Here is a 23,877-nt window from a genome sequence, read left to right on the forward strand (position 1 = left end):
ATTTTACTGATTATATGAGTAATCTACTAAGATGCATGGAAATATAAAGTATCAAATAGTGAAAATCTTCTGAAAGCTACTAATATGAGGAATTCTAATTGCAATGTCATAAAAAAATGTTTTAAATTGTTTTCAGGAAACTAGAAAAACATAAAATTACTTAAATATACTAAAAAATGTATCTGAGAATGTAGCGTACATCAGAATCTTAGAGTACCTTGGGATGATTATAAACATAAATCATTAACATAGATACTACATAACACTTTGGCAATAAGGAGTTCATGATCTGAGCCATAGTCAGCTCCCAGTCAAAGAAACTAGGGAAAACCACTAGACCATTCATCTATGGCCTAAATCAAATCGCTTACGATTATACAGTAGAAGTGACAAACAGATTCAAGGGATTAGATCTGATAGGTAAAGTGCCTGAAGAACTATGGATGGAGGTTTGTGATGTTGTACAGAACACAGTGATCAAGACCATCCCCATGAAAAAGAAATGCAAAAATGCAAATGGTTGACTGAGGAGGCCTTATAAATAGTTGAGAAAAGAAGGGAAACTAAACACAAAGGAGAAAGGAAAGATACACGCATTTGAATGAAGAGCTTCAAAGAATAGCAAGGAGAGATAAGAAAGCCTTCCTCAGTGATCAGTGTAAGGAAATAGAAGAAAACAATAGAATGGCAAAGGTTAGAAATCTCTTCAAGAAAATTAGAGATATCAAGGGAACATTTCATGCAAAGATGGGCACAATAAAGGACAGAAATGGTATGGACCTAACAGAAGCAGAAGATAAGAAGAGGTGGCAAGAATACACAGAAGAACTATACAAAAGAGATCTTCATGACCCAGATAACCACAATGGTGTGATCACTCACCTAGAGCCAGACATTCCAGAATGTGAAGTCAAGTGGGTCTTAGGATGCATCACTACAAACAAAGCTAGTGGAGACGATGGAATTCTAGTTGAGCTATTTCAAATCCTAAAAGATGATGCTGTGAAAGTGCTGCACTCAATATGCCAGCAAACCTGGAAAACTCAGAAGTGGCCACAGGACTGGAAAAGTCCGTTTTCATTCCAATTCCAAAGAAGGACAATGTCAAAGAATGTTCAACTACCGCACAATTGCACTCACCTCACATGCTAGCCAAGTAATGCTCAAAATTCTCCAAGCCAGGCTACAACAGTACATGAACTGTGAACTTCCAGATGTTCAAGCAGAGGAACCAGAGATCAAATTGCCAACAATCACTGGATCATCAAAAAGCAAGGGAATTCCAGAAAAACATCTACTTCTGCTTTATTGATTATACCAAAGCCTTTGACTGTGTAGATCACAACAAACTGGAAAATTCTTCAAGAGATAGGAATACTGGACCACCTTACCTGCCTCCTAAGAAATCTCTATGCAGGTCAAGAAACAACAGTTAGAACTGGATATGGAACAATGGACTGGTTCCAAATTGGGAAAGGAGTACATCAAGGCTGTATATTGTCACCCTGCTTATTTAACTTACATGCAGAGTACATCATGTGAATTCATTCATGCTGGGCTGAATGAAGCACAAGCTAGAATCAAGATTGCCAGGAGAAATATCAATAACCTCAGATATGCAGATGACACCACCCTTATGGCAGAAAGTGAAGAAGAACTAAAGAGCCTCTTGATGAAAGAGAAAGAGGAGAGTGAAAAAGTTGGCTTAAAACTCAACATTCAAAAAACTAAGATCACAGCATCTGGTTCCATCACTTCATGGCAAATAGATGGGGAAACAGTGGAAACAGTGGCAGACTTTATTTTTGGGGGCTCCAAAAGCATTGCAAATGGTGACAGCAGCCATGAAATTAAACGATGCTTGCCCCTTGGAAGAAAAGCTCCGACCAACCTAGATAGCATATTAAAAAGCAGAGACATTACTTTGCCGACAAACATCCATCTAGTCAAAGCTACAGTTTTTCCAGTAGTCATGTATGGCTGTGAGAATTGGACTATAAAGAAAGCTGAGCACCAAAGAATTGATGCTTTTGAACTGCTGTGTTGGAGAAAACTCTTGAGAGTACCTTGGACTACAAGGAGACCCAATCAGTCAATCCTAAAGGAAATCAGTCCTGAATAATCATTGGAAGGACTGATGCTGAAGCAGAAACTCCAATACTTGGGCCACCTGATGCGAAGAACTGACTCATTGGAAAAGACCCTGATGCTGGGAAAGATTGAAGGCAGGAGGAGAAGGGGACGACAGAGGATGAAATGGTTGGATGGCATCACCAACTCAATGGATGTGAGTTTGAGCAAGCTCTGGGAATTGGTGATGGACACAGCCTGGTATGCTGCAGTCCATGGGGTTGCAAAGAGTCAGACATGACTGAGCAACTGAACTGACTGACTGACATAACTCATAGAAAGTTTAATATGTGATTAGCATGTTACATTAATAAAAATAAACCAACTGTAACAAAAACTCTAAACGTAGAGCAGGTTATCTTTTAGAAAATGTAGCTGTGAAGAAAAAAACAGTAAAGGAAAATAAAAACTGATTTTCTGAATATCATAAATATTACAAAATTTATGTTAAAGCAAGTCTTCTCTGACAAGCTTATTTATAGTTTAATGTAAATATTCCTGGGCTCATTTTGTTTACTAAATTTGTACTGTCTAAGCACAAAGAAAATTACCTCTAACTTTATCATAGTATTTTTGAAACAATATAGTGCCTCAAAAACTTGAGAATAATAGCATTAAGAGTAAATCTGTAACATGATACCATATATTCAAAAGCAGTATAAATTAAAACTTACAGTTCAGGAGATCACTAAGTCAGCTATCTAACTGGTATTATCTGCTCAGTAGACTTATGAGCATGGTCTCTAGAACCAACTGCCTTTGTTCAAATCCTAATTCTACCCCTTGCACAAATTACTATCTAATGGTGTGCTGGTAAACACACACCTCTGATCTTAGGGATCAGAGGTGGCAAGCTTGATTTAGAACACTTGCCAATTTCCATAATTGTAAATACCCCCTGTCATGACCAATTTCAAGCTACCAATGTAACATTACTGAACATTACTGAACAATGAACATTACTGAACAATTGGCTTTGATAATAGATAATAAGTATATACCTACTAAGGTCTTGGTAGGCATTAAATGAGCTTAAATATATGGCATATAAAGCATTCAATAAATATTAGCTATCATCATCATCACCATCTTACTAAACTATCAAAAATAATAATTTTATATTTTGGTAAATCCTAGGAATGAAATGTGTTACAAGCAAATGAAGTTTTAACTCCTTCAGCATGTAATTTAAGGCACTGAATAAATCCGCCTACTTAGCAGGATTTTCCCCTTTTATCAATCTCTTATATGAAATTATACGTACCTCAAACTATATTATAATTTGCACGGTAGTACTAATCTATTATACAAATATTATTTGAACTTGAAATAGAATAATACTTTTATACTTTATATAAAGCAATAGTTTCTAAAAAAATTTGTTCACATCAAATTGTCCTAGAAAGAAATTTACATTGCCAGTATAATAATCTAAAAAATATCAATAGAAAAGTTCAGTATCTTCAAAATTTAAAGATATAAAGTAACTAAGATTAAAAACCCAACTTCATCAAATCTCATTAAAACTACCTTTAGAAACACAGTATTAACAATAATTCATATAAATTCAGAATATTTGATTTAGTCATGATTTTAAAAATAATCACTGCAAAAAGAACCCTATTTCTGTCATTCCCTTTTTTGTGCTTAGAAAATTTTCAATAAGTGTCAATTCAGTTCTATGTATTTCCACATATTCACAAGATTAAAAATGTAAATGTCAAAATATGGAATAGTGTTGAAAGAATAATAAAAGATATGAAAAAGAAAAAAATCAAATTATTTTCAGTGAAATTTCTTAGATTTAAACTAAGAGACAACAAAAAAAGGCAAGCCTTGGCCTTAAACTCACCTGTAAACAAAAAACAAAATATCCACTAGCGCTTTGCTCTGCAATGACATCCTCCATGGTCCTCAGGGTGGTGCCCAGGTAAGAATTCAGGAGCTGGGTAGGAAGCAGGCCAGCTGAAGACGCCACCAGATAGTTGGGTAAGGAGAGGTCAGTGATCTAGAGGAGCATTAAACGGGATGATTCATTACCAAGTAAAACTTCAGTGTCACATAGAACTGTGCATGCAAGTCTTCCTAGCAGTTTTCTTTCAGAAGCAGAGAGAGCTGAACTACTTTTCAAAGCGTTCTGATTTTTAAACATGATTATACATGGAATATATACAGAATGTAAAAGATCTACAACGAAATAAAAGTTAAAGAAAAATTTTAACATTCTATTGCTCTGTCATTGAAAGCTGACATGTGTGACTATTGTTTTTTTCTTACACATAAATAAAAAGGTGCAGACACACACACATCACTTTGTAGAAACAGTTTTTAAAGTCTTCCTCATGTCATTAAATATTCTTCATGCTTGTTTTTGTGCTTAGTCACTCAGTCGTTTCAGACTCTTTGCGACCCCATGGACTGTAGCCCGCCAGGCTCCTCTGTCCACGAGGATTTCTCCAGGCCAGAATCCTGGAGCGGGTTGCCATGCCCTTCTCCAGGGGATCTCCCCAACCCAGGGATCGAACCCAGGTCTCCCACATTGCAGGCAGATTCTTTACCATCTGAGCCACCAGGGAAGCCCAAGAACACTGGAGTGGGTACCCTAACCCTTCTCCAGGGGATGTTACGGACCCAGGAATCAAACCGGGGTCTCCTGCACTGCAGGCAGATTCTTTACGAGCTGAGTTACCAGGGAAGCCCCTAAATATTCTTCATAAACCTAAACAGCAATGTGGTCACTGGGTTTTGAAGCCAGGTAACTCTAACTCTAAAATGACATTTAAGTACAGTCTTTGAATGTCAGTTTTTCCATCTGTAAAACATGCGATATGTGTAAATATCTTAACAAATGCCTGGCACATGATCAGCACTCAAAAAGGTACAAAGTATCATTATACATTTATACTACATAGCACAATTTAACCATTCTTTTCCTGTGGAACATTTAAACTGCTTCCTTAATTGTTTCTTTGTGTACATGTGACTATGTATTCTTTGGCTATTACAAATTGTTTAAAACCTGTATGAAAACCTTTGTGTATAACCTGTATGGGAGTCAGTATCTAAACTATTTCCAGTAAATCCATCTCATGGTATTCATGCCCTTGTGTAATCCTCTGCCCTAGAGTGTGGGCTGGACCTAGAGCTTTCTTCTGGCAAATAGACTATCACATAAGTGATGAGATGTTAGTTCCAAGATTAGGTTACAAAAATAACAAGACCTCCATCTCTCCCTCAGGAAGGTAAGTTACCATGCTGTAAGTAGCTCTTTGGAGAGGTCTCTGCTACAGCAAGGAATTGATGTCTTCAGCCAAAAGCTAGTAAATGCCTAAGAGCTGCCAACGGCCACCTGAGAGCGCCTGGAAGCAGATTCTTCCTCAGTTGTGTCATAAGGTGGCTGCAGCTCTGGTCAACATCTTGAGTACTGTGAGACAACCTGAATTAGAGGCACCTAGCTATTCTGTGCGCTTCCCTGGTAGCTCAGTTAGTAAAGAATCCGCCTGCAATGCAGGAGATCCAAGTTCGATTCCTGGATTGGGAAGATCCCCTAGAGAAGGGATAGGCTACCCACTCCAATATTCTTGGGCTTCCCTTGTGGCTCAGCTGGTAAAGAATCTGACTGCAATGTGGGAGACCTGGGTTCGATCCCTGCGTTGGGAAGATCTTCTGGAGGAGGGCATGGCAACCCACTACAGTATTCCTGCCTGGAGAATCTCCATGGACAGAGGAGCCTGGTGGGCTACAGTCCACGGGGTTGCAAAGAGCTGGACATGACTAAGCAACTAAGCACAGCATAGCTATTCTGTACAGGAATTCTCGACTGACAGAAGCTGTGAGATATTAAATGTTTATTAAGCTATACAGTCAGCAAAAACAAGACCAGGAGCTGACTGTGGCTCAGACCATGAACTCCTTATTGCCAAATTCAGACTGAAATTGAAGAAAGTAGGGAAAACCACTAGACCATTCAGGTATGACCTAAATCAAATCCCTTACAATTATACAGTGGAAGTGAGAAATAGATTTAAGGGCCTAGATCTGATAGATAGAGTGCCTGATGAACTATGGAATGAGGTTCGTGACATTGTACAGGAGACAGGGATCAAGACCATCCCCATGAAAAAGAAATGCAAAAAAGCAAAATGGCTGTCTGGGGAGGCCTTACAAATAGCTGTGAAAAGAAGAGAAGTGAAAAGCAAAGGAGAAAAGGAAAGATATAAACATCTGAATGCAGAGTTCCAAAGAATAGCAAGAAGAGATAAGAAAGCCTTCTTCAGCAATCAATGCAAAGAAATAGAGGAAAACAACAGAATGGAAAAGACTAGGGATCACTTCAAGAAAATCAGAGATACCAAAGGAACATTTCATGCAAAGATGGGCTCGATAAAGGACAGAAATGGTATGGACCTAACAGAAGCAGAAGATATTAAGAAGAGATGGCAAGAATACACAGAAGAACTGTACAAAAAAGATCTTCACAACCCAGATAATCACGATGGTGTGATCATTGACCTAGAGCCAGACATCCTGGAATGTGAAGTCAAGTGGGCCTTAGAAAGCATCACTATGAACAAAGCTAGTGGAGGTGATGGAATTCCAGTTGAGCTATTTCAAATCCTGAAAGATGATGCTGTGAAAGTGCTGCACTCAATATGCCAGCAAATTTGGAAAACTCAGTAGTGGCCACAGGACTGGAAAAGGTCCCTTTTCATTCCAATCCCAAAGAAAGGCAATGCTAAAGAATGCTCAAACTACCGCACAATTGCACTCATCTCACACACTAGTAAAGTAATGCTCAAAATTCTCCAAGCCAGGCTTCAGCAATACGTGAACCGTGAACTTCCAGATGTTTAAGCTGGTTTTAGAAAAGGCAGAGGAACCAGAGATCATAGAAAAAGCAAGAGAGTTCCAGAAAAGCATCTATTTCTGCTTTATTGACTATGCCAAAGCCTTTGACTGTGTGGATCACAATAAACTGTGGAAAATTCTGAAAGAGATGGGAATACCAGACCACCTGACCTGCCTCTTGAGAAATTTGTATGCAGGTCAGGAAGCAACAGTTAGAACTGGACGTGGAACAATAGGCTGGTTCCAAATAAGAAAAGGAGTTCATCAAGGCTGTATATTGTCACCCTGCTTATTTAACTTATATGCAGAGTACATCATGAGAAACACTGGACTGGAAGAAACATAAGCTGGAATCAAGACTGCCGGGAGAAATATCAATAACCTCAGATATGCAGATGACACCACCCTTATGGCAGAAAGTGAAGAGGAACTGAAAAGCCTCTTGATGAAAGTGAAAGAGGAGAGTGAAAAAGTTGGCTTAAAGCTCAACATTCAGAAAACGAAGATCATGGCATCTGGTCCCATCACTTCATGGGAAATAGATGGGGAAACAGTGTCAGACTTTATTTTTCTGGGTTCCAAAATCACTACAGATGGTGACTGCAGCCATGAAATTAAAAGACACTTACTCCTTGGAAGGAAGGTTATGACCAACCTAGATAGCATATTCAAAAGCAGAGGCATTACTTTGCCAACAAAGATTCATCTAGTCAAGGCTATGGTTTTTCCTGTGGTCATGTATGGATGTGAGAGTTGGACTGTGAAGAAGGCTGAGCACCGAAGAATTGATGCTTTTGAACTGTGCTGTTGGAGAAGACTCTTGAGAGTCCCTTGGACTGCAAGGAGATCCAACCAGTCCATTCTGAAGGAGATCAGCCCTGGGATTTCTTTGGAAGGAATGATGCTAAAGCTGAAACTCCAGTACTTTGGCCACCTCATGCAAAGAGTTGACTCATTGGAAAAGACTCTGATGCTGGGAGGGATTGGGGGCAGGAGGAGAAGGGGACGACAGAGGATGAGATGGCTGGATGGCATCACTGACTCGATGGACGTGAGTCTGAGTGAACTCCGGGAGTTGGTGATGGACAGGGAGGCCTGGCGTGCTGCGATTCATGGGGTCGCAAAGAGTCGGACACGACTGAGCGACTGATCTGATCTGATCTGATCTGAAGCTATTCAATTTTGGAGTCATCTGTTACACAGCAAGAATAATAGAATATGCAACTCCATATTATAGGATAGATCATTAGGAATGGAGTAACTAGATCAAACAGTAAAAACTGCTTTCCCAAAAAGTTCACACTGATTGACATTCTTATCAGTGAGTAACGTATGTGTGACCATTTCATCATACTCTGGCCAATTAAAAGTTTTAAATTTTAATCCTCCTTAGTTCCATGGGGTTGCAAAGAGTCAGACATGACTGAGCATGCACACATGCATTAGTTTGAGAGGGGTAAAAATGATTTCAATTATTGTTTAATCTGGCTTTCCTTGTAGCTCAGTCAGTAAAGCGTCTGCCTGCAGTGCAAGAGATCTGGGTTCGATCCCTGGGTAGGGAAGATCCCCTGGAGAAGGAAATGGAAACCCATTCTAGTATTCTTGCCCGGAAAATCTCATGGACAGAGGAGCCTGGTGGGCTGCAGTCCACGGGGTCACAAAGTTGGGGGCAACTGAGCGACTAACACTTCCTTACTGTAATTTTAATTTACGTTAGTTTTAAATATGCACTTTTCTATTTACATTTCTTTGATGGCTTTATTTGTTCACATTTATTCATTTTTACTGAAATGTTAAAGTGTTTTCTTATTTATTCATGACATTTATTCTTTGTATAAAAAGGCAACCTTTGCCCATGCTGTATGCTAAGTTGCTTCTGTTGCGTTAAGACTCTTTGCAAACCTATGGACCACAACCTGCCACGCTCCTCTGTCCACAGGATTCTCCAGGTAAGAACACTGGCGTGGGCTGCCATATTTTTCTCCAGGGGATCTTCCAGATCCACAGATGAAACCCACATCTCTTATGTCTCCTGCACAGGCAGGCAGGTTCTTTACCACTACTGTCACCAACTTTTGTCCATAATATGTAGCAAGTATTTTCCTCTGAACTGTCTCCTATTTTTTGTTTAGACATACAAACATTTCTAAATTTATATAACCAAGTATTATTGTTTCCTCTGATCTTCCATTGCTTTTAGCTTCAGAAAGTCTTTTCAGATCCCATTATTAAATTTCTCCCTATATTTCTTTTCTCAGTATATTTTCCTCTTTAATATTTACCACCAATTCCTTCTGCAATTTATTAGAATTAAAGGTTGATGATATATCCTTACTCCTCCCATTCCCCAGTAGCCAATTTTCCTAGTATCATGTATTGAATAATCAGTAACTTCTTCAGCAACTTGTGATGTTTATTATAAATAAAGTTACTGTATTTAAAGGAGCCTATTTGGGGTTCTAATACTGTCCACTGATAATCTTTTATATATATTTTAAATTAGAGGATAATTACAATATTGTGATGGTTCTGCCATACATCAACATGTCTACTGATATCTTAAATCTTGTGTTGAAACCAAATTATTGTAAAGACTATCAGTTTAATATCTCACAAGGAATTTCTAACTTTCAAATTCCTTTTCTTACTCTTCTTTTTAAAACTTCCATAACTATTCTTACCTATTCATTTTTGCGAATACTTTTTAGGATCACTCTGTCATTCAAAAAACTAGTAAATATTATACTAGGATTAAGATAAATTTATAAATTAATCTGGATAGAGATGCAACCTCCAGAATATTCAGTATTTTTATCAAGAAATGTTTTTATAATAACTTTAAATCTTCCATATTTATTACTAAAATTTGGTGGTTTTATTTATATATATCAAGCATTTCTTATTAGTTTATTTCTAAATATTTTATGTTACAGATATTGTGTGTGTGTACTCAGGCACTTTAGTCATGTCTGACTCTTTGTGACCCTATGCACTGCAGCCCCTCAGGCTCCTCTGACCATGGGATTCTCCAGGCAGGAAAGAACACTGGAGTGTGTTGCCATGCCCTCCTCCAGGGGATCTTCCTGACCCAGGGATCGAACCTGCATCTCTTATGTCTCCTGCATTGGCAGGTGGGTTCTTTATCACTAGCACCAACTGAGAAGCCCATAGTTGTTACTACAGCCATTAATTTTGAGAATAACTTCCATATCTTTATCTGGGTATTGCTGTTATATAAGAAAGCTAGTGGCCACTTTATTAAATTTTATTTTTATTAATATTAAAATCTGGTGTTTTAATGAGTTATAGGTTATTCTACAACTGCAGTCTAACCTAAAATTATGTAAAGCTACATTCATCTCTACTCATAGGTGATTAGTAGCAGACACACCACTGCTGATTTAGAAAGAATTCTGCAGTGTGACTGGTTGTTAAGATTCTGCTAAACAATGACTGACTCGGTGACTGCAAGATGCTCTGGAAGGTATCTGCCAGAGATAGACACAATGACACAACTTTTACCTTGAAGAATTTGCACACTGACAAGTACACACAGGCAGAAGGGGAGCCTTGAGAAGAACTGCGTGGGAAGTATTACAGAGTAAACAGGGACTAAAATCTCTGTAGGAGTGGGGGCCAAAGGGCAACACTGTGGGATAAGAGGAATTTGAACTGAACGTCACAAGCTGAACATGGGCTTCACAGGGGAAGACGGTGGAACGGAGAAGGGAAGGGGTTCCAGGAAGGGAATGAATGGGGTCAGCATGGCACTCAGGGTGAGGGCAATGCAGGGTTATCAGTAGTCAGCAGTGTAGTCTGGAGTGTTTAAAGTGCAAGGCGCTCCTGCAGAACAAAGACAGGGCAAGTCTTTGAGAGGACACTTGGGGAATGAGTTTGTACTCAGCAGAAAAGCTCTGAGGAACGTAATCCAAGAATGACATGAACGGGGCTAAGTTTTAGGAAAGTTCCTCTGCCAGTTTGGGGCACTTGCAGTAATGGAAAAACTTTCTTTAGAATTAAACATGTCCAATGTATAAAGTAAGTAAATATGACAAAAATCAATGTCATAAAATTATATTATAGTAATATTATGTGTTATGCAAGTTATTTTCTAAGTAAGTATTTAAAATGTCAGAATGCAAAGCTTCAGTTCATAATCTTTAAATGTAATTAAAGTTTCCCTAAAGAAAATATATATTTGACATTTATGGATGACAGCAATAACATCTAAATGGCTATTTTAAGAACAGATATTATAAATCTGAAACAACTCTGCCACTTAACTCTTTTAATGAGACCTTTGTCCAAAGCATACATGAAAGTTTACCAAACCTTTCATTACCAAATCTCACCCTACAGAAAAAGGAAGTGTTATGATTTACATATAGTTCTTTTTTGAAAAGCTGCATAGCTAAATAAAGCAAAGAAACTAATTTCAGCCAATCACAGTAGAACTGTTTTGCTAGCACATCAAATAATTTAGCCAATATATCAAAATAATAATGTACACAGGCACACACAGTTTTCAAACTAAGTGTATTAAAGATAAACAAATTTTAAATTATCCTAATATCACATTTCCTATAAGCCAAGATCATACTCAGACATCTGCATCCAATCTTGGACAAACATAGTTAACGTACAGCACTTGATCTCACAAAGAGATCCATCCAACCTTCTTTCCCTAGAAAGCCTTTACCCATGGACATTCTGTAAAATCATTTATTTATTATCTTTCGTCCACACTGGCTCTCTCTAGCTGTGGTGAGTGGGGGCAGTCCTTGCCGTGCGGTGGGGGCGTCTCTTGTTGGGGAGCATGGGCTCTAGAGTGCGGGGGCTGCAGCAGCCGCTGCCCATGGGCTCCGAGCACAGGCTCAGCAGTGGTGGCAGATGGGCTTAGCTGCCCCACAGCATGTGGGATCTTCCAGGACCAAGGATCGAACCTGTGTGCCCTGCACTGGCAGGCAGACTCTTAACCACTGGTCCAGCAGGGAAGTCCTACCCACTGACTTTAAAAAATACGTCTCCTTATCCTACTTTCCCAAAAGACATTAAATGTGAACCCAGAATAATCCTACTGGGAAGTCCTGCCTATTATACCCTGGGGACTTGACTCAGGACTGTTTTCCTACTCCAAAGACTCAGAAATCTCAATCTAGGATGTCAGTGTTATCCTGCTGGTTAGCTTCTATGATCAGAAATACTTCAGTGTGGCTTTCAGGGATGGTGAATGCTCCCTGATTGCCACCCTCCCATACTTTCACAACTCCAGAAGCACCGTGAAAGCACACACATTCTTATGCCCAGAAGTACTGTGATTCACTTGCCTTGGTGGGTAAGGGTTACTGTAGAATATTACCACATACCAGACAGATCCTGAAAACAAAGTGCCCATCTGAAGGGAAGAAAAAAGAGGGGGAAAAAACCTTAATCTTAAAGAGTAAGAACTGATTCTTCACTGAACACACATTTTTGAAGCTGATAATAGAAGAACTCTTATTATTCTTATTATCACTTGAATGTACAGATGATCACTTGAATGCGCACTGAACCTCAGACACGGTACAAAGCACAGCTCCTCTGGCAACCCTGCCTACACAGTTCCTCTACCTTCTCCATTTACAACTGTTTACACAATGGCTTTACAGGCCTTAACAAACTAAAAAACTTTATCATTTTTACACAGAATATCTTGACACAGATCGAATGAAGAATATAAAGGTGATCTGTGTATGGAAGACCTCAAATTTTATCCATAGTTTTGTGAAACGACATTAGTTTTGGCAAATCACACCTTCCTGTAGAGGTGTGTTTCCTAGTTTATATAAAAGCAATGTTGGTTATTGACAAAGTTATATTAGTATAAATTTCAATTAAAACATATATTTAGTAATATTATGCATAAAAAATCATGAATCCCCATAATAATTTTTAAGGAATGGTCAAAAGAAGTTAAAGTGACTGCAGTTTGATCTTTTCATCTACTTATTACTGATGAATTATATTTTATAATGTATATCCTCAAAATACTATCAGTATTTCAGAAACAGAAAGGAGGGAGAAAGAGTTAACAAATGGCAACCAGCTTTCACTTCTAGAAACATGAAATTTTAAAAACTGCTTTAAGGAAAAATACTATCATTCTCTTCCCTCCTCAAAATACTCCTTTTCATGTTTCCAATCTTAGCTGCCCTACCTAGACAGACAGCACTCTTCCCTCATCCCCACAACCAATCATCTACTCTTTCTTACAGATTCTACCTTCTACGTCCATAAGAAATCTACCCGTCATCTGTTCCTATTCTTGTTCAGTCTCCTCCTCTCTGGTCTTGGTACGTTAGATCTACCCACCACCACTCACAACCTAAGTTAAATTTTGCAGATATCTTTTAAAAAAGGGCAAATCCAATCCCGCTTAAACTTTTTCCTATTGCCATAAGAATGAAGTTCAGATTCATCAACATGCAAAGTACAAAATGACTGTGCGGTCATGAAAGTCATTCTGTACTATACTTAATGATCAAAATGTTCATTACATTCAGTAAAAAGTCTCAGAAATCATTTACAACATTCACTCACAATGTTATATAAAGAAAACACATGCACTAATAAGTGAAAAGACTAGAAAAATAAACACTAAAATGCTGAATGTTTTCCTCCTTATACTTACTATACTTTTCAAAGTTTTTACAATGAATACTTATTCATAGGCAGAAAAAAAAACACTTTTAAAATAATTTTTAATAAGACTCTCTGCCTCCAAAGACATTTTAATCTAGGAAGGGGTAATAAGATATACTCTATTTGTTACTATGATACAATAGGCTAGATATACAGGTTTGTGAATTCTAACCCTATATACGACCATGAAAACCACAGAAGCTGGTGAGATGACTGAAGAGACACAAAGAGAACACAGTTTTAAGGAAGTAACAGCCAGCTATATTCAGTGATTCTGTGAGGTCTACGGATGAGGTGGCAAGGCATTTTTCAACTTGGTCCTTATATCTCAACCTTCAGACTTAATGACTCCAAGCTCCTTCAGAACAGGCTATGTCTCTGTCATCTATTCCATCTGAACTGTACCAATGGCAATGAATCAGGATACTTTAATAGTAAGAAGAATCAGTATGCTTTAACAGCAAGAAGAACTAATCATTAGTTAAGCTGGCACAGTGTGTATTGTGACTCATACACAGAATAAGACTTTAAGATGAAAAAACATTTTTATAAAACATACCATCACCAAACTGTTACATACAAAGTAATGTTAAATAGTTACTCAGAACATTTGTCTTTTTAAGAGTAAACTCTGAGACCCTGTCTAACCTCTCTAATTTTACAAATAATAATTGGAGGCCAGATCATTAAATGACTTCACCAAAGTCACACAGGACCTGAGACAGAACTAAATGTCCCCAAACAGTCCATGAGACTAAGATTTTACCATTTTTCTGGTCTCATAGTCACTCGTCAAAAAAATATTTTTATTTAACTGCAGTAAATTTCAGTTCAATTGTGAACTAAATTATTAGAAGCAATTTATCTTTTTCTTGATTACTCAAGGCAAATTCTAGGGAAATACAATACAGTTTAGTTATATTTGCTTCAACTCTGTTTTTAATCTTATTTTACCATCATTATTTTAGCCAGTACACCAGTTTAACAGCTCCCTGCCCTCCCCCCAAACAAGCAAAAACACTCTCTGTTGCTGCTTCTAACCTACTCGGGGCTAATAAAAATAGCCAAAGTAACTAACAGTTTGGTAACATAAAATTCTTCAAAATGGTTCTACTGAGAAGTGAGCCAGGCTGATGGGTCAGGACTTCTACTTTTATATTTACTCATTTCTTTTTTTTTTTCCTTTTATTTATCTTTTCATTTTACCCACAATACATACATACATACATATATATATATATTTATTTATTTATTTATTTATTTAAAGGCTTTTGTTAAATACAAAGGTAAAAAGATACATATGGGAGCTTATGGGACTCTTCTTACAGTTTCAGGGGCTTGGACTTGGTGGTTATTTTACTACAGTGACTGTTTATAGCTCTAATGCAAACTTCTGTAAAGTCCAAGGTAGGAAATATTTTCGGCTTTGCAGGCCATAGGGGTTTTGTCACAACTACTCGACCTTGATGTTTTAGCTTAAAAAGAGCTACAAACTATACATCCACGAATAAGCATGGCTGTATTCCAATAACATTATTTACAGATGCTGAAATCTGAATTTCATGTAATTCTCACACACACACAAAACATTATTCTTTTGATATTTTTTCCAGTCATCTCCCTAGGATGATGCCTGATTCAACTGTGGAGAACCTGGCCCAGTGCGTGACACATGGGAGGTCCCAGGGCTAGTGCTCTGGAATTAGAACCAGGAGATCTCTGAGAAACCAGAAAGCTCTCTGCTGATCTTCTCAGATTAACAACAGAGCCTCAGGTAAATTCATGGCTCTACCATTTTCCAACTGCTAGGTAAATGGTACCTACCAGCTGCTAGGTACATGGGTCCTAGGCTATTTATTTCACCACTCTGCCTCAACTGCCTTAGTTCAATATGAGAATTAGGGTTCATATGAACATTAAGTAAGTAATGTGTACATGTTAGAACAACAGTGCCTGGCAACTACTAAGTACAACATAAAAAAATGGTTAACTTAAAAAGAAAAAAAAATTCTCTCAGTTTCAATGTCCTTATCTTGGAATGCAGAGGATGGAGAGAAGGAAATAGTAAGTAATGAGCAAGCTATACATTTTATCACAGCTATGCAGCAGGTAATGGCAAACACATTTCACAACAGAAAGCATGGCTCGAAGAGTAGCTCAAGATGTCAGAGTAAAGGTCAGAACTAAGTCTGACTTCAAGTATGTGATATTTTGTCCTCTATGTAACTGCCTGTAAGTCACTGGTAACTCCTCAAAGTTATGATTAAGCGATAGTATATATGTAAAATATATGTAAATTTTCTCTACATCCTGTAAAGTGTTATACAACATATGATCAAGAGGATCTTCCATGCTATGTTTTATGCTTTTATTTGAGGTTTCAACCATGAAAACATTTCCCATGTGGAATTAAGTTTTTCTATGATCAAAGTGAAAAAAGAGAATAATTTTTAGGCTCTCCTGTGGAACAACAGTAACAACAACATCAAACCCTTTTAGAAGTTGCAAGCACCAATATGCATACTGTTACCCATTAGAACCACTTATTATGTAATATATTTGGATTAACAGGGGCTTCCCTCCAAGCTCAGGCGGTGAAGAATCTGCCTGCAATACAGGAGACTCAGGTTCAATTCTTGAGTCAGGAAGATCTACTGGAGAAGGAAACGGCTACTTACTCCAGTATTCTTGCCTTAAGAATCCTATGGTCGGAGGAGCCTGGCAGGCTACAGTCAATTGGGTCACAAGAGTCGGACATGACTTAGCAACTAAACCGCCACCAAACCACCATATTTGGATTAAAGTTGATATTTCACAGGTGGTAGCTTTAAACTGTTGAAGTCCAGATATCTCCACGGGAGTATCTTACAAGAGACTTTACAATGATGCATTAATGCTTTCTAAATAGTTATTTTTATGAATGCTTACAGTTTTCAACTTTATCAACAAAAAGGAAATCCTGAAGTTTTGAGGCTACAGACAAAATCTGCTATGTTTAAGTCAGAAATAATCATGTTTACCTCTTAGAATGTTGAGGATGAAATACATTAACATATTAAGGGGTACTTAGTAATTGTGGAATGATAAGACAGAGAGGCTTGGAGAAGGCACCCCACTCCAGTGTTCTTGCCTGAAGAATCCCAGGGATGGCGGGGCCTGGTAGGCTGCCGTCTATGGGGCCGCACAGAGTCGGACATGACTGAAGCGACTTAGCAAGCAGCAGCAGCAGCAAGAGAGAGGCTAGAAGAAAGCTGAGGGTTGGGAAAATGTCCTGAGGGGAAAAGAAAACCCACTTGACGGTTTCCCTACATGGAGTACCAAGATTAGATTTGCATTCTACAAAGATCATTCTGGAGGGAGAAAAAACTGGAAATCCTTGCTGGAGACTAGATAGGAGGCTGAGGCTGAAATGCTGCCAGGGTTGTGGCAGTGGACTGGACTCAAGGATCTGGGAGGCAGGATCCAGAAGTCAAGGGCCAGAGTCAAAGACTACTGCCAAACACTCAACTTCTCGCTCCTTCCCGGCACACACATTGCCTCTGTGAAGTCAGCTGTGGCCATGCCACTTGTTCAGGCTAGTAAAGAGTGAGATTACTTCTAGGTGAAAGCATTAAAAATCAGTACAGAATTCACTATGTCACATACACCAAGTGAAAGACGGTGGCTCCGTCAACCTGGATCCCCAAATAAAAATAACATAAAGCAGAGACTCCCGACTCCTTCCCCAAAGCTGAACCTGGATCTGCGCCAAGTAAGGAAACAAACCTTTGCTTTTTTTTTTAATACTTAAGGAACATATATTTATGAGAAATCATGAGGAAAAATATGGCATCATATGCAATATAGAGTCTACTTAATTAAAACATTTTTTAAAGGATATATCATAAATGCTAGGAGCATATATAGCCCTCCAAATCATAAAAGTGGAATTCAAAATATAAATTAAATTTATCTCCCTTCACTATAAATAATAATATAAGCTGCACTTTTTACAAATCTTTTGCTTTTCAACCCAGTGAGGTTTGGGGGTTGTTGTTGTAGCGCCATTTAGCCTATCCTGAGTGAAGCAGTAAGAAACAGTCATTCTAGATATGTGCCCAGATAAGAACAGTACTTAGAAACACTCACAGACAACACATCTAGAAATCTGTCTTAATGTACAATAATACCTACAGATTCAAGATTACATCAAAAACGTTGGTAGATGGGGGCCTTTATTTCCCACAGGAAAAATGAGTACATTTTAAAAAGTAGAAATGATTCTAAAATGTACTTCAGAAATTATATTTCTTATGATCTAACAATTCATACTATAAAGTGTTATGTATTTAATTTCCATTTCAAAAGTGAAGTGTCAATTTGTTCATCCCTTTTTAGCGCACATGGGAGCAGGAAAGAAAGTTAAGAACAGACAGCAAGCAAGGGAGAGCCTTTTTCCTTCTTCTATATATTCATCTTTTACAATCGGCTCCTGCCTCTAAAATATAAAAACTACCTCCACCATAATAATAATTGATATTAATTTTTGAGAAATGAGCATGTGCCAGGCAAATACTCAATGCCTTCCCTGCATTAGCTTATTTGAGCCTCATAACTCAGCATAGATTGTCAAGGACTGTCTATTTCCAAACCCTGTGCCTCTCATGACCATTACCTTTCCTCATGAGCATTGATTAAAGGTCAGTCAATCATGGACACTGAAGATGAGTTTTAACTGGAATGGAGAGGAGGAAGGACAATTTTAAAAGACAGGTAGGGAAGAAGAAAAAGAAATATGCCTGGAAAGGGGGCAGCTTTGGGTAGCCATAGGGGTATAAGGACAGAAAGGATAGAATCAGAAAGAGGTTCTAGAAGGCAGAAGCAAAAGCCAAGCTAAAATAAAAATCAGCATTAACTAAGCTTTTTTTTCACTCACATACCCTGGGTGAATTCAGTAAACAGTTTCAGTTGCAGAAGCTATTATGTAGATAGTTAAAAACAAGAAATGAACAAGATATAATAGACTATATCCAATAGGTCCACAAGCCACCTTGCTTAAGGCCAAGAGTGAGAGTTTGACACAGTACCATGAACTTTTTCAGATAATCTGGGGTTTATAACTCAGCTCCACCACTTGGTCCTTAGAGACCCTTCATGGATTACACTCTTGTCAAGGCAAAGGGGCCTATGTAACTCAGTGAAGCTGTGAGCCTGCTGTGCAGGGCCACCCAAGATGGATGGGTCACAGTGAACAGTTCTGACAAAACGTGGCCCACTGAAGGAGGAAACAGCAAACCACTCCCGTATTTTTACCACGAGAACCCCATAAACAGTATGAAAAGGCAGAAAGACAGGATAATGGAAGATGAGCGCCCCAGGTCAGAAAGAGAAGAAAGAAAGTGAAGTCACTCAGTTGTGTCCAACTCTTTGCGACCCCATCGACTATAGCCTACCAGCCCCCTCTGTTCATGGGATTTTCCAGGCAAGAGTACTGGAGTGGGTTGCCATTTAAGGAGTCCAATAAGCTACCGGGAAGAGAGGAGGGCAATTACTCATAACTCCAGAAAGAATAAAGCGTGGAAACGATGCTCAGCTGTGGATGTGTCTGGTCGTGAAAGTAAAGTCCAATGCTATAAAGAACAGCATTACATAGGAACCTGGATTGTGGTGCTGGAGAAGACTCTTTAGAGTCCTCTGGACTGCAAGAAGATCAAACCAGTCAGTCCTAAAGGAAATCAACCTTGAACATCCATTGGAAGGACTGATGCTGAAGGTGAAACTTCCATACTTTGGCCACCTGATGTGAAAAGCCAACTCATTGGAAAAGACCTTGATGCTGGGAAAGACTGAAGGCTAAAGGAGAAGGGGATGGCAGAACATGATATGGTTAGATAGCATCAATGACTCAACGGACAGGAATATGAGCAAACTCCAGGAAATAGTGAAGGACAGAGGAGCCTGGCATGCTGCAGTATGTGGGGTCACAAAGAGTCGGATATGACTTAGCTACTGAACCATCACCACCATCACCACTTGGTAGCTGGGTGATCTTGAACAAGCTCCCAGATGCCTCCATGTCTTCCTCAGTTAAACTATGCCAATAATACCTATTTCAAGAGGCCAGTTTTCTTTTTTCCTTCTTTTCTCTTGACCCCACAAGGCCAAACTGAGATCTGCCTCTTGTCAAGTTCGTTTTCAATTAATTACCTTAAATTACTTCCAAGTACAAAGTATAAATTACATGTTTAATATATTTGATTATTTTTTAAAACTTATATAGTTTTAATTAACAAATTATAATGAGCCCACATTATATACCCAGGACAAAATATAAAATGAAGAAATGGAGTCATGGGTTAAGACTCTATCTGCAAACAATTATTTAGTACCTAGGTGATCCTGGATAATAACAACAGTAATGACGACATGAAATTAAAAGACTCTTACTCCTTGAAAGGAAAGTTATGACCAACCTAGACAGCATATTAAAAACCAGAGACATTACGTAGTTGACCATTACTTGGTCTGTCTAGTCAAGGCTACGGTTTTTCCTGTGGTCATGTATGGATGTGAGAGTTGGACTATAAAGAAAGCTGAGCAAGCGTCAAAGAATTGATGCTTTTGAACTGTGGTGTTGGAGAAGATTCTTGAGAGTCCCTTGGACTGCAAGGAGATCCAACCAGTCCATCCTAAAGGAGATCAGTCCTGGGTGTTCATTGGAAGGACCGATGCTGAAGCTGAAACTTCAATACTTTGGCCACCTGATGCGAAGAACTGACTCATTTGAAAAGACCCTGATGCTGGGAAAGATTGAGGGCAGGAGGAGAAGGGGATGACACAGGATGAGATGGCTGGATGGCATCACCGACTCGATGGACATGAGTAAACTCTGGGAGTTGGTGATGGACAGGGAGGCCTGGTGTGCTGCAGTTCATGGGGTTGCAAAGAGTTGGATGTGACTGAACTAAACTGAACTGAATGACGACAAAAGCCAGAATGTTTGTTATTCCAGGCTTAGTAGCATTTATTTAAGCAACTGTCTCAATAATCCTATAAAGAAGGTAACATTACCTTCCCACTTTGCATATAAGAAAGTGAACCATAAAGAGGATAAGCAACTTGACCGAGGGGCAACAGATTCATATTCTATGGCGAATTCTATGGAGACAGCAGAATTTCAGATCATCAGCCCTGTGTTCCGGACTATTAGATAATAATCTATAATATACGTATAATCACTCTCCATAGAACTAGTTTAAAGATTAGAAATAATATGTGGAAGCAGTCCAGGACAGTAGGCACACAGTTGGTAGACAAGAAAATGCACAAGGAAATAAGCTATACTGGAGAGGATGCAAACTAACAGAATGAAACTATTCAGGTTCCTTAGTTCCAACCCTCTTTCAAAGTTTAAGGATACTTGATCGATTATTAGCCAAGGCTGGGTCAAAATTCAAGCTTATAGGAAGCTGTGAAAAGGTAAAAATTTAAGGGAGAGAACTTACTAAACCACCTGTAAACATCAAACTTTCCGTGTACAGAAAACGCCTTATCTATTTCCATGTCGCCTCAAGCCTCACTCTAGTCATTGCTGCAGTTGGTTAGAATCAACATGAGATTTGCAAAAGGCATTTAAAAAGAAAAGGGTAGGTTGGTTAGAAATATTCTTAACATAAAACAAAATGAGAAAGTTTCTAGAGATAACTATTTTTGAAACAAATTTGTCAGGTTCACTAATGATTCCTGTGGATTTGAGTGCTAAAACTCTTTCTTCACACAGAGTTTTTTTTTAGGTCTAGTTGGGTTGAGTTTCTGGGCATCTATATGAAAATTCTTTGAACTTCAGAATCACTGAATTTGAAGAACACAGTAACTAGTTTAACCCCTTCACCTTAAAAAAGAGGAAAGCAAGGGCACATAGCCAGTGGTAAAGAACCTGCCTGCCAATGCAGGAGACATGAGAGACACAGGTTCGATCCCTGGGTCAGGAAGATACCCTGGAGAAGGGAATGGCAACTCATTCTAGCATTTTTGCATGGAGAATCCCATGGACAGAGGAACCTGGTGGGCTACAGTCCATGGACACAACTGAAGTGACTTAGCATACAGCATGCGCTGAAGACACTAAGTTTGTAAACACTGGATCCTTTTTTTCCCCAATGGGATGGTCCTCAGTAGCAGAGTTCCATTCTTCAATCATTTACTAGCAGTGTTTCCATTACTCAATCATTTACAACGCGATGTACATTAGTTAAAAACACCTTAACTGAATAAGCAAAGGATATGAATACAAGACAAAAAAAAAAGTGTACAAGGTGTATAAAAAGACATATATTCTCAATTGGGAAAAAGGTTACCTGTCCAATTTTGCTTTATCTACTACCAAGTGATTTTAAAATGAATTCCTCCAAAGAAAGGTAAAAAGGAGGCTCCCCCTCTTATTACACTGTATTAAAAAAGCAAATTACTCGATGAAAAAAAATCCTATTAAAAATTTTAGGAAACTCCAAAATAGAGTCCACTTTCTCCTCTATTTACCCAAACTCTTCCGTTAGCCCCACATTGTTAAAAACCTGAGCTAAAATACTGGATGCATTTTGGCAAGTTAGAGGGAAAGCCAGCCTTTATTTATTCCCTGACTGGTGCGACAGCTGCTACAGAGTAAGATGACAAATGTTTAAAATAGCTATTTCTACTCCTCTCCTCTCATAGTTGAGAGAGCTCATTTCTAACCAAATTCATATGTCAAAAAAGGAGTAGTTCTTTCTCTACCAAATCTCCTATTGAGGGGGCCCGACACAGATTGGCTTTATCTGTTTGAAATGTCTCAGGGTACGTCAGAAAGTAATTTCCACTTCTGTTAATGTCACTCCTCTGCCGGCATTCCACAGGACGGAGCACCCTCCCAGGGCCGCCCCAAGATCGCTCAAAACAAACAAAAAGACTTGGGAGAACAGCCCAGTGGCACGCCACTTACCGAGAACACTGCGTTCTGCAGCCCGAAAGGTATGGGGGTGAGCCTGGCCAGCGCCACCACTTTGAGGCCGCTGCCCCCCTCCACGACGCGGATGACGGCGCTGAGTTTCTCGCTGCTCTGGATCCTGGCGGCTACCCAGGCGGTGAGCAGCCGCTTGCAGACCACGTGGGCGATGAAGGTGCCAATGAGGACGCCCACCACCATCAACCCCATGCCCAGCACGAAGCCGTACAGGTAGCCGGCCGCCACGTTGAGCACGATGTAGCCCCAGCCGCAGGGGAACGAGACCACGATGAAGCCCACGACGAAGAGCAGGACCCCCAGCAGCGAGTCGAGGCTCTCGGCCCAGAGCAGGAGGTGCTGCAGGTAGCGGCGGACCAGGGCCAGGGAAGCGAAGCACACGGCGGCCAGCACGCAGACCAGCACCAGGCTCCGGCACCAACAGGTGCTGCCGAGGCAGCAGCAGCGCCAGCTTCTCACCTCGGCCACGTCGACCACCACGCCGCCGCCCCCCGGGCCGCCCGCTAACGCCCCGCCCGGCCCCGGCAGCTCTGAGGCGTCGGAGGGAGCGTGGCGCTCCAGACAGGCGCCGAGCAGCGCCCCCGGGGCGGCCGCCGCCACCGCCGCCGCGCTCGCCCCGCCCCCGCGCGGAGGCAGACGCTCCGCCGGGCCGTCCCCGCCGGCCGCCCGCGGCAGGGCCCAGCCGGCTGGCGGCGGCGGCTCGGTGTGGCCCGGGAGGGCGGCGGCGTACTGCAGAAGCCGGGGCAGCGACTGGAGCAGGCTGCCGCCGGCGCTCCACATGCCTCGGCCCAGCGCCGGGCCCTCCTCAACCGGCTTGCGGCTCCGCCGCCGCGGCGGCCGCGCTAGTCAGGCGGCGGACCTTCATAGCGCCCCGCGCGCGTGGCCTGACTCGCCGCGTTCTCTCGAGGGGCAGGAGAGGGCCTCAGGGAAAAAAAGCTGAGGGCTCGCTGACGGAAGGATGACGCCGTGAAGAGGGAGAAAACTCCCGACGCCACACAGTGGAGGCCGCCTCTCCGGGGGCCGAGGGGGCGGGGCGTCAGCACGCGGGGGCGGGGCCTGGCTCGAGCTATATTTGGCCCCGCCCCCGTGACGGACAGCGCCCCGCCCCCGCCAGGGTAATGAGGAGGCTGGGTAGCGGCGGCGTCTGGAGGGCTGACGCGCTGAGGGAGCCTCTGGGAGGAGAGAAACCGCAGAGACTATGGGGGCGCCAGAGAAGGACAGGGGCTGCAGTGAGGTGGAGA

At 40.5% G+C, this 23,877-nt stretch overlaps 1 protein-coding gene across 4 annotated transcripts in view; it reads right to left on the reverse strand.

Moving 5' to 3' along the window:
- Positions 1-23,599, reverse strand: part of TMEM64 (transmembrane protein 64) — a 43,827-nt gene extending 20,228 nt beyond the window's left edge. For 3 of the 4 annotated variants that reach the window (XM_086335885.1, XM_086335883.1, XM_086335886.1), the window contains exons 1-2: positions 22,616-23,558; positions 3,983-4,138 (exon numbers count right to left, since the gene is read on the reverse strand). In XM_086335885.1, the coding sequence (XP_086192011.1) occupies positions 3,983-4,138; positions 22,616-23,416 (957 nt within the window). In that variant the 5' untranslated portion in view covers positions 23,417-23,558. Of the gene's footprint in view, positions 1-3,982; positions 4,139-22,615 lie in introns of all 4 variants that reach the window. The other variant, XM_086335884.1, reaches the window with a different exon arrangement.
- Between the last annotated feature and the right edge of the window lie 278 nt (positions 23,600-23,877).

The sequence above is a fragment of the Bos grunniens genome, chromosome 14 (genome assembly GCF_055505025.1).
Source record: "Bos grunniens cultivar Pamir isolate PY7600 chromosome 14, Bosgru_T2T1.0, whole genome shotgun sequence".
Classification (NCBI taxonomy): domain Eukaryota; kingdom Metazoa; phylum Chordata; class Mammalia; order Artiodactyla; family Bovidae; genus Bos; species Bos grunniens.